The sequence below is a fragment of the Hyalella azteca genome, unplaced genomic scaffold, assembly GCF_000764305.2.
Source record: "Hyalella azteca isolate HAZT.00-mixed unplaced genomic scaffold, Hazt_2.0.2 contig10075, whole genome shotgun sequence".
Classification (NCBI taxonomy): domain Eukaryota; kingdom Metazoa; phylum Arthropoda; class Malacostraca; order Amphipoda; family Hyalellidae; genus Hyalella; species Hyalella azteca.
The window spans coordinates 25058-39063 of NW_025940124.1; the positions used below are offsets into that span (position 1 = coordinate 25058).

Consider the following 14006-nt stretch of genomic DNA (forward strand, 5'->3'; position numbering starts at 1 on the left):
AAGCGAACGGTTAAGAAACATACCAAAATATATGCATTATTATTCATCATTTCAATCTCTGAAAAGCTGTCACAAGTTTTCTACTGGAATTTACTGTTCGCTGCAGGGACTACTTGAATGGCGTGCGTGCGTTGGTCGATCATATACTGTTCAGTAAAAAGCAATCGATTCGTTCAAAATCGTTAATGATCACGAAGCGTAAGCGCGCTACCTAGAAGGCCGTAACGCACCACATGTTAGGAAGGACTAGTTAATGATTGAGAATATTTGAACTTGAGGAACATTTTAATGAAATCTTAAAATAGTAGCACCAAAAATGGCCAAGCGGAGTTGAACGTATAACTCAGACAAACTAGCAAGAAACTGCCAAACCGTACACAACTGCACACTTTGAGAAATGCTCAATTTTTAACCGCCAGGCACTGCCCCCACCAAACAGTTCGACTTTCTCGGTAAACCTTTCACACTTCCCAAATTCAGATAGGCAATTGGTGGCCTTCACAGAAGTACTTAAATTATTCAACGAATTCTATTCTAAAATTATACGATTAAAATTAATACTAGAAATATAAATTCTCATGAACAGTACCTGTTAAGGCATACAAATGAAGCCTTTGACAACATGACGAAATTACGGAACGTTTTAAAATAAAATTTTACCGAACAGACATGTTCTAAGCACGTAAAAAGCGAGGTTATCTTAGCAAATGCATCACAGGAAGAACTTTCCTGGCGATGCAGCAGGACCCGACGGATTTCTTTGGATCGCGGATTCACAGCGGGAAATTAGCAAGTCTTGGTCAAGTTTGTCCTAACTCCATGCAGGCGCGTGCAAGTGCTAGAACCTACGCTCATTGCCTATTATGGCGACTAGAGAGGAAAACCTCCGACCAGAATACCGAGATCCAAATAATAGCATCGATTCATGAAAGAGTAAGGTTCTTCATCTCGCGTCCAACTTATTGGAGATATTAAGACTGACGCGAGCAACTTTTGCTAAGACTTGTGAATTGAAAGGACAATTACTGTCACACAACTGGCAGCCTTCAACACTATCGGGAAAACTGCGTTAACTAGAAATGTTTAACGATTCCGTCTCAATTCAGATCCAAAATCATCGTTGGCAACGGATAACACATCAGTACAACATGTAATCGTCTAAAGCTAAAAATTAAGTAATTAATTCTATGAAACATCAGCAGCATAACCAACTAATAAAATAATTCCATTCATACAACCAGCTAAAACGAAGTGACATCCTCTCCACAAATTTGGTCAACTTCAAAAGAAATTTCCGATCATCAGTCGACAATTGATCACGATCATAACGATTCCTTTTTTCTAACTACAAAGTCAACTCAAGGCGGTGGGAACTCTCAATGTAATGGTTGAGAGTTTGAAATTCTTGCTGAAAAACTTACGAAATTTCTTCACCTGCCGAAAAGTCTCCTCCGATTGTATTCTTAAAGCTTCTTTTTGAGAGCACGATTGGTGCCGTCAACTCTGCACTTTGCTCCAGGAACGCCTAGCTTCATCACGTCTGCCGCGCTCCTGGCCCGCTCAGCGAGGGCTTTCTGTACCCCGTCTATGGCTTTTTGGACGCAAGGGTCACGTTGTACTTCAGTCTCCGAGCAGTCCGTGTGACCTTCCCTCCCTGCTTCCGGCATTTCCTCATTGGATTTATCCGTGATGCACAACTTCTTCTGTGGCTTGCAGAGGCCCAAGACGCATCCCTGACACTGTCCTGAGTTGTGCTGCAGCCGCGGCCGGCCGTGGCGCCGATCTTGGTTCATCGGCGGAGCAGTATGACCGTAAACTTTGGAGCAAATCTTGTAGAAAAAGTTGGTCATGACCTGGAAGGTGGTTATACTTTATGTACCATAATACAATTACGTAAATGTACACTGTAATTTACGTTTTCATGACGCTTCAGTAAAATTATTTCTAACAAATTCTATTCGGGCTTGTCAGGATGCGTAAGTGCCCCGGGTCGCGGCAAAAACTTTATCAGGAATTTGGCACGGAAAAATGCTCTGGACGAGAATGAGAGAACCTCATTCTTTCGATTAATTAGATCACGGTAACTAATTCCATTTACTTTCTCCTCCATACTCAAAGCAAATTTTGAAAGAAGCAACACCATGTGACGGAACAAAATAAACCTAACAAACTACCCGCTCTCATTTTAGTAACCGGGTCACGTCTCAGCAGTCAGCACACACAACTGCTACCATACGTTTTCGTTTACCAAATGTGAAAAATTGTTCACATATTTAGAAAAGTTATCTCAAGTTTTGGCCACACACATTTGTCTTATTACACAGATCAAACTAAAAGTATTCAGTTATGTCATGTTACACGCCACTTCGAACTGGTCTCTTTCGGTGCGGCGAAGATGCTCGTGTAACTATGAAAAGAAAATTCCTAGTTCATCTTTCACTGGCAAACGAATGGAAATGGTGCCCCAGCTAGGCAGACTCAATGACAAGTGTACAGTTAAAATATCTTGTGAATCCTACAAATACTTTCCACGATTTTTTCAAAAATGGGTTTGAACGAAGAGCTCTGAAATGGGTATTTTACGTAGTATAATTAAGGCTTACCCTTTGTGCCTCCTCCGGGTACCACATTGGCGTCAAGAAGACGTTCTGTTTAGCGCATTTGCTGCAACTCTGCCCCATGAGTAAGAAACGAACGAAGCCACACTTCTGTTCAGGGTTCCACCGGTAGAAGAAGAGCACAACACCGAACATGCTCGTCCAGCCGCGCATACATATCTGAAGCACAAAATTTAAATTAACTCATACCGCGACATGATGAAACGCGTCTTCATCCATAATTAAAACGGCCGACACGAAAGATTGGACTTTAGAAACAGATTTCACGCTCAACACAAAATCGCTACCTGAATTATATCCATCTATATAATTCAATATCGATTGCACTTTAATATAGCCTGATCGATTCTACACAACTAGAACCTTTGGCGAATGACCGAAGAGTAGGAAGCTTCACACGTTTGAGCCCAAGTTTTGAGAAGCAACCATTCAGCGGCAATTTGACACAAACCATTATTAAATAGAGTCCCACATCCCACAATTTCTTCTAGATGCAAGAACCTGTCTCACCTGGCACGAGAAGCGAACTTTAGCCATATCACGGAAGAGCAGCCAGCCAGAAGATGGCCTGGAGAAGGTTGGAGCGATAGTCCAACGACCATCCAAGAGGCGGAAAAGTATCTCGAAGTGCTTCGCCCACACATTCTCCAGTCCCCTGAAAATAGTTTATTTACTTTAATAGCTTGTGACATCCAGAACTGTGCTTAACTAATTAGGCAGTCGGAATTTTGTTCACGCTAAAATCCCTCTTCTATCAAGGACATCAAACTTCCGAGGTAATGTTTTCAATCTGGACGTTTAAAAAATTACAAAGGGATCTCACCTTGTCATTTGATAGAATTCTTTCACACAAAATTCACCAATATCGCGATATTTGATGGTAATAGTAATGGTCAAAAAATGCCATTATAATAGGAATGTAAGAATTTTTGCGTGTACAAACAAGTAACCGTCATGAAGGCCGAGTGAAAAATGCTGGCGGTGACAGACTCACGAAAATATCCGCTGAAATCTTTTTGTCGGTGGATGTAATAACTAGTGCAATGCATGGAAAGGAATATCAAGACAGTTATAGCGAGCCGACAACTTTTTATACGAGATAAATTAACCGTCAAGGTCACTCATGCCTAATGGTATGTTAACTCTATGGAAATTCCTTTAAGCAGATTAAGAGTTGAACGCCAGTAGACTACATTTTGGTAGACTTTCGAAATATTGTCGACAATAGGTTCTGTCGCAGGCAAGTGCATGAAGAACTGTCAGGTTGGATCAGTGATATGCTTGGAGGAGCCAAAAAGTCCCAGTGGAAGAACAGTACCGCTTCGGAAACGTGAACGTTTGAACTTTGCGAAAGGCGACTATGCGATAAACTCCGTGAAGCGGTGAATGCGGCGAATATTTCGGACTGTGTTAAGGACATGATTGTGGCCGATTCATGTTGTTGAGGTCTGTGTATCCAAGATTACGCTTGGGTAGTCAAAAATTCACAGTGGATGAACAGTACAATTAAAGCTCAGCAAAAGACCAAGAAGGAAGCCTATAAACGTTATTTGCAATCTCGCAGCGATTCAGATTATAACCCGTGTACGTGAACGTTTGAACTTTGCGAAAGGAGACTATGCGATAAACTCCGTGAAGCGGTGAATGCGGCGAATATTTCGGACTGTATTAAGGACATGAATGTGGCCGATTCATGTTGTCGAGGTCTGTGTATCCAAGATTACGCTTGGAGTTGTCAAAAATTCCCAGTGGATGAACAGTACAGTTAAACCTCAGCTAAAGACCAAAAAGGAAGCCTATAAATGTTATTTGCAATCTCGCAGCGATTCAGATTATAACCCGTGTACAAGAGCTCGAAATCAAGCTAAAAAAGTCTGTCGCACTGCAGTGAAAAACTTCGATATTTTTTTTGCTAAAAACGCTTAAATCGCCCGGTTACATCGTTTGCGCTCCGAGTATGAACGCGTTCAAGAACAGACTAGACTAAGCTATGGAAAAATACATTTTCAGACTTGAAATACCTAGCACCATATCGAACCCGGTGGAAGTCTAGTAGCTATTGCAAACTATCGTCAGTCCTGAAAAGATCCGGTCAAATGACACTATTTTAGATCTATGAACAAGGCACCAAATATAAAAGAATCGGCGACAGGCCACATCAGGCCTACCCTTCAGCGCCGACATCACTATTTTATGTTATAACACAAAAAAATGATTGCAAGAAAAGCATCACAGCAAGTGAACAGTTCGTGTGAACAAATGCTACACAGAGTCAATAGTTATTATGCTATTATAATCCAAACCGAAGCATTCGTATTTAGAAACTAAATAAATTTTCATTCCCATAACAAAGATGCCGGATAGGTCTGAATGGAAAAGAGTAATTAAAAATTTTAGAATAAATTGGTCGAGTTTTTTGGTGCACTTGTCTTACTATGATACGAAAATTTGCAATAATTCTACTATTTCGAAAGTTTTCTGTTACGATGGGAAAACCGTGAACCAAGAAAAATTTAGTAGCGTCAGAGATTCTACCTTCGGATTCTTGGAAAAGAAAAATTCAGCTAATACTACATCAAGATCAAGGAATGATTGATGACCATATTGGCCTAGTCTGGCAATTCAAATAATAATTCGCAAAATTTATTCTGGATAGACGATCCGCTCTTTCCAATGTAATTTTTTCTAATAGCCATGCCAACACTTGCGGATAACTTACATCAAATAAGTCATGGGTCGTCCGTCAAGGGAAGCAAAATAAATCGAAGTGGAACCGAGCTCGATCTGAGCCATGCCGACACTTGCGTATAACATACATCAAATAAGTTATGGGTCGGCCGTCAAGGGAAGCAAAATAAATCGAAGTGGAACCAGAGCTCGATCTGATACAGACGGTTAGGCGGCACAGCTTGCTGACTACGCGCAACATCAAGAGTTGACGAATGTATTCCACGCCGGCTCGGGCGCTTGTTTGGCTATGTTTGGTTATTCTAGTCGCTGGTAACCAAGAGAAACTTAACAACTGCTCCGCTGTGGAAGTTCATTCCGATGCTGTTACTATTCATTCATTCATTCTGCAGAGGTTACTATTATTACTATTATTATATTATTATTACTATATTATATTACTATTATTCATTCTGCAGAGGTTACTATTTATTCATAGAGGATAGTACTCCACTACCATTAACTTAACAGAAATAATCTATTTCTGAAATAAACCAACTGAAGTGAATTGCTGCCTGCTGTATTCTAAAATTACCCGGGAACGCGAAAAATTGCTATCTCTTATTCTAGGACTACGAAGATTTGCTGTAACCTAACGTTTTCTAGCAAGATGAAATTACATTCAAGAAATTGAAAAATTAAACTAAACTACAATGACGGCCATGGTTGAAAAAAAAAGATGAACGGCAAAGAAAGTGATTTTTTTTTTCAAACTAGTATTAAAAAAGGCGACAATATAATAGTACCATCTAAGTAATTAACAATAATTAGCATCCACCTAATATAATTTACATAATCTCTAGCGTTCCCTTCTGGCGGTTACAAATCAGCAGTCATTCGCCTATCGATTGGTTATTTCTGAAGGAATTTGTTATTAATGGTTACTTCCGCCTGAATCGTTAAAATGATCCACAAGAAAATTTAAATCCAACAATAATGAAACGAATTTTGAGTTTGGCGGAGAGGCAACAGCTACAAAAACAACATTAAATCTAGATTTTGAACTTGCAGCGTCAGAGGCCCTCGCATACGGCGATTAGACAAATGGTGCTGAGTCGGCAAACAAGGCCCGTGAAAGCCGAGCTTCGGCCAGAGATAAATTACCCGTGAGCCGTGACTGCTCCTGCCACTGCGATAAAAGACCAACAACATGGGCAATACGCTTGTCTTAGCGTGTTGTGTACACTCCTTAACCACTATTCTAACGTTGGTTTTAACAGATACGTTATAAAAGCACGTCATTGGAACAAAGTTGCTTGTGCTACCAGCAGATTATACATACGTCTCTGAACAATTCCTTGTCGCATTTTTCTTCCAAGCTGTCGATTAAATTGAAATCGAGATCGAGATGCTGAGCGTTGATGTTAGCTACATTGAAGCATTGACAACAAAGACTTAATTAGTAGCATAACCTAGAAAAATCAGGGATAAAATTTTTAGGCAAGGAAGGCATCTTCAAACGTCTTGTTTGAAGCAGAAGAACGGCAATCAGCTTCAACTTTTCAAGTCACCTTGTCAAGGAACATGTAACAATTGAAGACGTCAGAAAGCAGGCAGCAGCATGGATTGAATAAGAAGTTTTCTAGAAGCCGATTCTAGTGACAATACATACAAAGGCAAATTTTGAGGGGAAATAAACCATTTCAACTTTTTCAAAAATTTGATGCAACAATTGTAAATGAGCCCTCATAGGGTAATTTTTCAAATCTGACCAGAAGTAATTGACGAGAAGAAAACTTTACAAAGCATGAAAGGCTGTTTTTTACCTTACAGATAGTGGACTAGCAAAATTCTGACACTAGGAAGACCTTCCAAGTTGTGAACAGTGTAATCGCTTTCCTTTCTCTAGAACATTTTCTGGAACTAAAAAACTCCTGTGAGAATTGCTTAGCTAAATTATACAATGAAGAAGGTAGTATATATATCTATATAATGAATATAATGAAATATATAATCAAGAATAAAGAATAGATTCACATTCTTCCAAGCAACGCAGGCAATCGAGAACAACCACTCGTTAAACGAACGACCGCAAGTTCTTCAACTTCATCCCCTGTGAACAAAGTCAAGTGAAGTCGAGAAAAATCTTAGACAAATTGGTTATTTTAACCTAAATTTACGGATTAAAGGCACACTGGCTGAGCATCGGCTCGGCATCGTTTTGAGCTTTGTGGCAGCTGTAAAGCATTCCGTAACATGCACGCCTGAAAACTTCCCGCTTCCCTATTGCGTCGATAGTAATCTCAAATCGGAAAATAGCGACAACAGAAATGCAAGATGTGATTATCTTTTGAAAAGAAGTTGCTGATACCATTATTCAGCAGTGCGCGACTGCTGTGTAGATAATTTCATTTTTACTCCCGACATGCCGAACATTAGTGCCACGTTACTAATTTTTCACAAGCAACAGTAAGCACCATAATGTATGTTCATATTTTGATTCAAGTAGAACAACTACCCCTACTACTAACTTAAGGTGGAAAGATCGTTAGACTACCTTACTATCTACGCAAGATAATCTAACTAATCACAGGGTGCGAAAAACAAAGCTTTAAGAGAAGGAACCGAGGCAAAGATTCCCTACAAATGTATATTCGAACCATTAGTGCCCAGCGGAATTTTTCTAGCGTGACGACGTTCAGATATGGCGGGTAAACCCTTCAGTGCATGTTGAACGCTGGATATTGTTCATGAAAGCGAGTAACATCTGTCGTGCATTTACCAAAACGCAGCCTTTAATAAAAGGCCAGAAAAATCAATCTACAGTATTTGAATTCTCGTGGAAAAACAATGAAATGATTGGACTATCAAAAATTAACAAACCCTGACATTTCAATTCGGCTTAGGGTTCCAGATTTCGCACTGAAGAAATCATGATATTTACTAAAATTTAAATTTTTTTTTCATACTGAGTTGAAAGCAACGTGAGAATAAAAAGGCCATAAAACCATCAAATGGCCATATATAACATCAAAATTATTTCTACAAGCTTTAACAATGTTAAACAATTAGAAGACTTACGGTGAACGATATGACTCCTCTGGAGTGAGGAGCGTTGGCCTTCCATTGCTCACACCAACCCCCTTCAAGCGTCCGTACAACATTTCAATCCGGAAAGTTGCGTGGTAAATCGAGTGCAGGTGCGGTGACAACTCTTTAGGAAGCGCCATATCTCGCTCCCCGGTGTACGGCACTAACGCCAGCTCTGACGTCTCCGCAGGTTTGAGCGGCTCGGTCTCAATGAAGCACTTCGAGTTCGAGCTCGAAATAGGACTATGAACCCCCGGATTCGATGGACAATATGGGAGGACGGGAGGCTGAAACATCGGCATTACGCCAGCGACGTTCGTTCCATAGTAAGACGCGAATTTCGTGTAACTGGAGAGCATAGGTGTCCAGGGCGCAGGGGCAGTGTAACTGGGGAGTACAGGTGTCCAGGGCGCAGGGGCAGTGTAAGTGGGAAGTACACCGGTAGGTGTCCAGGGCGCAGAGGCAGTGTAACTGGAAAGTATAGGTGTCCAGGGCGCAGGGGCCGGGTTACATGGCACGTATTCACAGGAGGTGATAGGAGGCCCTAATACAGCCAAGGGACTGCAGAGAGAATAGCTGCTGTCAGGTACATAATGACTAAGCTTGGCAGCAGCAACAGGAGTTGGATACCAACAACCATCGTTGTCATACATACCAATGGTTGAAAGATCACTCGCTGAAGAGCTTGCGATGACTGCAGCATCCGGAAACTGCCGTAAATTTTGTGGAATGGCGTCACTATACAGTATTTCATCACGCCCATTCACGACGGGAATTGCACTGGAACGCTCAAGAGCATCACTCGTTGGGTCGTAGCAATGAACCAAGTCGGCCTGGGTGGACATGTTGTGGAAGGCAGAGAATTCCGGCCGAGCCAAACCAGCAGTGGCAGGTGCAGGAATCTCAATGCTCTGCATGTCTCCAAATTAACAAATTCTGGTTTTAAATTATTAAATGAGACGATAAAGTTTAAACTAAAACCCTACGATTAAAAATTTCTGGAAATTTACATAAAATTAGTTTTAAGAGTCGATAAACTTTTCACGATCCTAGTTATCAAGAAATTAGCGACACCCTACATGCGACGAAGAAATATGAAGACCTCCAAATATCGTTAAGAGTTTCAACTTCTGAAATTCAGTAGGCAACTGCGAAATTTGTGTACAGAAATTGCCTAAGTAATGTTCCATTGATCTCTGAAAATATAAAATATCTAACCACAATATAAATGTGTTCGCACTCAGATTGTAAAGACCAACAAATTTCAATTTACGTTCAAGTGCAAATAACGTCAGGCAACCTACAGTTAACTTGACAATAGGGTGTAAGAAGTGCCAATGCCGAAGGTTTAGCACAGTGGTTCCCAAAGTGGGCGATATCGCCCCCCTATGGGCGGTTGAAAGATTTTGGGGGGCGATAAGGAAGAAGAGGGCGATAGGGGGCGGTAGTCCGAAGTGATGTCAGAAGTTCGAACGTTTGTTAGACAATTCGTGCACAACACGTGCAGCACATGACTCCCGGCGATGATTTTTTCACCCAGATTTGTTTTTTTAACCTCTCCTGGGTTTACGTCTCTGACAAATTAACGGCCGGACTCGAGGCCGGTCTCTCGGCCAATTTCCAAATTCAATGATCAAGGAATATCTCAAACTAATGAACTTGACTCGATGAAACTTGGTACACGTATTCATTAGGACCTAACGGTAATGTTTTGCTCGTGAAAATCGTTTGAATTTTGCCATCGTTTGTTTTTGCCATAGTTATTTGGCAATACGGGCCGAAATTCACAGTGATCAAGTATCTTCCAAACTAGGTACTGAACAGATTCGAACGGAATTTTGAATTTACAGTCCTAACTACCAAAAGGTAATGTTTAGCTCGTGAAAATTTTTTCTATTGTGCCTTCGTTCGCAAGTTTTTTTTTCACCTTCGTTCGTGATTCAAACGGCAATTCGTGCTTAAATTCGCAGTAATCTAGAAATTATTTCCAAACTACTGAACAGATTTGAACGAAACTTAGTATGTAGATACCTAACCTCAGCAACCGTAATGTTTACATTTTTTTCTTTTTGCCTTCGTTTGCGAATTATACGGCTATACATATACTAATTCTGATTTATAGAAGCCATCGATCGACCGGTAAAAAAGCCGGTCGTTCCTACTATATCTGTATAACTCGCAAACGAAAGCAAAATGGAAAAATTGTCACGAGCTAAACATCACCGTTGAGAGGTTATGTATTTATATACAAAGTTTCGTTGAAATCTGTTCTGTAGTTTAGAAGAAATTTCTTGATCGCTGCGAATTTAAGCGACAAATTACCTGGCGATACGGGCCGAATATAAGGAAGTGTGAAATCAAGAATGACGGTGAAATGAAAAAAAAACTCGCAAACGAAGGTAAAATCGAAAAAAAACTTATAAGCTAAAAAATCACCGCTTGGTAGTTAGTAATGTATATTTAAAATTTCGTTAAAATCTGTTCAATAGTTTGGAAGAAATTCTTTGATCAATGCAAATTTCGGCCTGTTTCGCAATATACACGCAACTCACAAATGAAGGTGATATTTAAAAAAATTTACGAGCTAAACATCACCGTTAGGTTCTGATGAATACGTGTTCCTAGTTTCATAGAGCTGCGTGAGCTGCGTTCATTTGTTTGAGAGATATTTTCTCGATAATTAGACAAATTAACGGCCGGACTCGAGGCCGGTCTCTCGGCCAATTTCCAAATTAAATGATCATGGAATATCTCTCAAACTAATGAACTTAACTCTATGAAACTTGGTACACGTATTCATTAGGCCCTAACGGTAATGTTTTGCTCGTGAAAATTGTTTGAATTTTGCCATCTTTTGTTTTTGCCATAGTTATATGGCAATACGGGCCGAAATTCACAGTGATCAAGTATCTTCCAAAATACTGAACAGATTCGAACGAAATTTTGAATTTACAGTCCTAACTACCAAAAGGTAATGTTTAGCTCGTGAAAATTTTTTCTATTGTGCCTTCGTTCGCGAGTTTTTTTTTTTTCACCTTCGTTCGTGATTCAAACAGCAATTCGTGCTTAAATTCGCAGTAATCTAGAAATTATTTCCAAACTACTGAACAGATTTGAACGAAACTTAGTATTTAAATAACTAACCTCAGCAACGGTAATGTTTACATTTTTTTCTTTTTGCCTTCGTTTACGAGTTATACGGCTATACATATACTAATTCTGATCTATAGAAGCCATCGATCGACCGGTAGAAAAGCCGGTCGTTCCTACTACATCTGTATAACTCGCAAACGAAAGCAAAATGTAAAAATTGTCACGAGCTAAACATCACTGTTGAGAGGTTATGCATTTATATACAACGTTTCGTTGAAATCTGTTCTGTAGTTTAGAAGAAATTTATTGATCACTGCGAATCTAAGCGACAAATCTCCTGGCGATACGGGCCGAATATAAGGAAGTGTGAAATCAAGAATGACGGTGAAATGAAAAAACTCGCAAACGAAGGTAAAATCGAAAAAAAATTTATAAGCTAAAAAAATCACCGCTTGGTAGTTAGTAATGTATATTCAAAATTTCGTTAAAATCTGTTCAATAGTTTGGAAGACATTCTTTGATCAATGCAAATTTCGGCCCGTTTCGCAATATATGCGCAACTCACGAATGCAGGTGAAATTTAAAAAAATTTACGAGCTAAACATCACCGTTAGGTTCTGATGAATACGTGTTCCAAGTTTCATAGAGCAGCGTTCATTTGTTTGGGAGATATTTTCTCGATAATTGAATTTGGAGATTGGTCGCGCGACCGGCCACGAGGCCGGCCGTAAATTCGCCCGCGACGTCCTTGGCTTCTAGTGCTGAAACAGTTCAAACAGCTGAAAAACATTGGTTCACTAAATGGAGTTTTATTTCTGAAATACACATTTGTGTTTAACCTTCATCTTTTAAAATTGCACCGTACTTAATTTCAAGAAAGTCGTATGTCTGTGGGGGGCGCTAGAAATTCACCAGGGAGCCAAAGGGGGCGCCAGCCTGAAAAAGTTTGGGAACCACTGGTTTAGCAGAAAATACATTCAAATAATTTCGAACCCCCGATGAGCGTAAATTGTTCGAGCAATCCGCAAGGTTCAACGAAGGCAACTGATGTCTTAAAAATTAGCCCGCGAATAAATAGATCCGATTCCCTTTATGTTGAAAGATTCCTCAATCGAATGTATGTTGTAAGTTCAATCGACTTTAGTAACTAGTTCAATTGTTTATGGACATCCGAAGTAGCCAGTTTCAAAATATGATCAAATAGGAACCTTGTATCAGATGCTAGAAATAAGTCAAACGCACCTAAAGTAACACTTCGCGCAATAAGATGCTTCATGAGGACTGAATTAGGGCGGAGTCCAGGAAGACCCACCAAAACATTGATCTACCCAAATCCTAGGTTACCAGAGCGTTTAGTCAAAATTGACCTTTACCTTTCATCGACGTTGCTGCAATTTATGCAAAAGGCGGGGTGCGGTAAATATAAAAAATCAAAGTAGGCTAGCTACCTAGTATAACTAACAGTGACGCAGAATCAAAGATAAACCAGTCCAGTTCTTGCAACTAATTAGAATAAGGTGAAAATTCAATCAGAAGTATATTAGTGATACCATTGGAGAAACGGATTTAGAATTGGGGAAAACACTGAGAAAAAAACATTCAACACAATATCGAGAAATTTTTGCTTTTATAGGAGAGCGCTGCGCATATACCTAGTCACAGTCGAGAAACTGAGTAAATTTATAGAGAAGTTGCGCCTGTTGCAGCTTAGGGTAAACTACCTACTGAGCTCTATTAGTTTCATTGCTCAAAAAATAACTAAATTTAAGGAGTATCATGAGAACTCAAGTTGTGCTTAGCAGTTCTTAAGCCCTTAAGATTTCTCACCTGTGAATATATTAGAAATATTTCATCAATACACGCTTCCGTCAAAGAGTAGAAGCTGCGAGGTTTGTTTTATTAGGCAAGGTCAACTGTAGTATTGGGGGGGGGGTCAACTAAACACGGCGACCGATCGAAGTTTGAAGAACCAGGGGTGATGAATAGGTACCTACTGGACGCGGACGGTAAGGCTGGAGCAAGTAAACATTTAGAATCGAGATCAATGACGCATTCTAAGATTTACAAAGCAACGAGCCGGAAACTTTCATGAACAGTTTATGATCCGATAAAAAGTGACATCGCCAAAATCCAACCGCAACATCTAGATGACAAAGTTGTTGACAGGACGATTTGGGTATCAGGTAGCGCAATCTAATTAACAAATTAGAATACAAAAAGATTAATTTCGCAAGTACAACTTAAATCATACATTTCGAACGGCACTCTTTATTAAGACATAAGAATTCAAATACACTCTTCAACTCCACCGATGTGAAATAGGGTAATGGGGCAAATGGGTTACCGCGAGCACTGAGCATGACGAAATTGAGCATGATGACGGAAGTGAATCTAGTAGTAAAGCCTGCCTTCGGCATTTCGCTACACCATAGATATGAAATATGATTAGTTACAAGCTTACCACGTAGGCTACACCAAGAATGGAATTAATTGCGCCGCCTGTAATTAGGACACGAGGGACGGTTTAGGGTGAAATTT

The 14006-nt window shown here is 40.0% G+C and overlaps 1 protein-coding gene across 1 annotated transcript; it reads right to left on the reverse strand.

Moving 5' to 3' along the window:
- Positions 1-266: 266 nt before the first annotated feature.
- On the reverse strand, positions 267-9401 carry LOC108665651. Its single transcript, XM_018152427.2, has 4 exons — positions 8367-9401; positions 3129-3273; positions 2604-2777; positions 267-1853 (listed from the first exon to the last, which is right to left on the reverse strand). Exons 1-4 carry the CDS (start codon positions 9290-9292, stop codon positions 1464-1466), a joined length of 1635 nt encoding a protein of 544 aa, XP_018007916.1. The 5' UTR covers positions 9293-9401; the 3' UTR covers positions 267-1463.
- Between the last annotated feature and the right edge of the window lie 4605 nt (positions 9402-14006).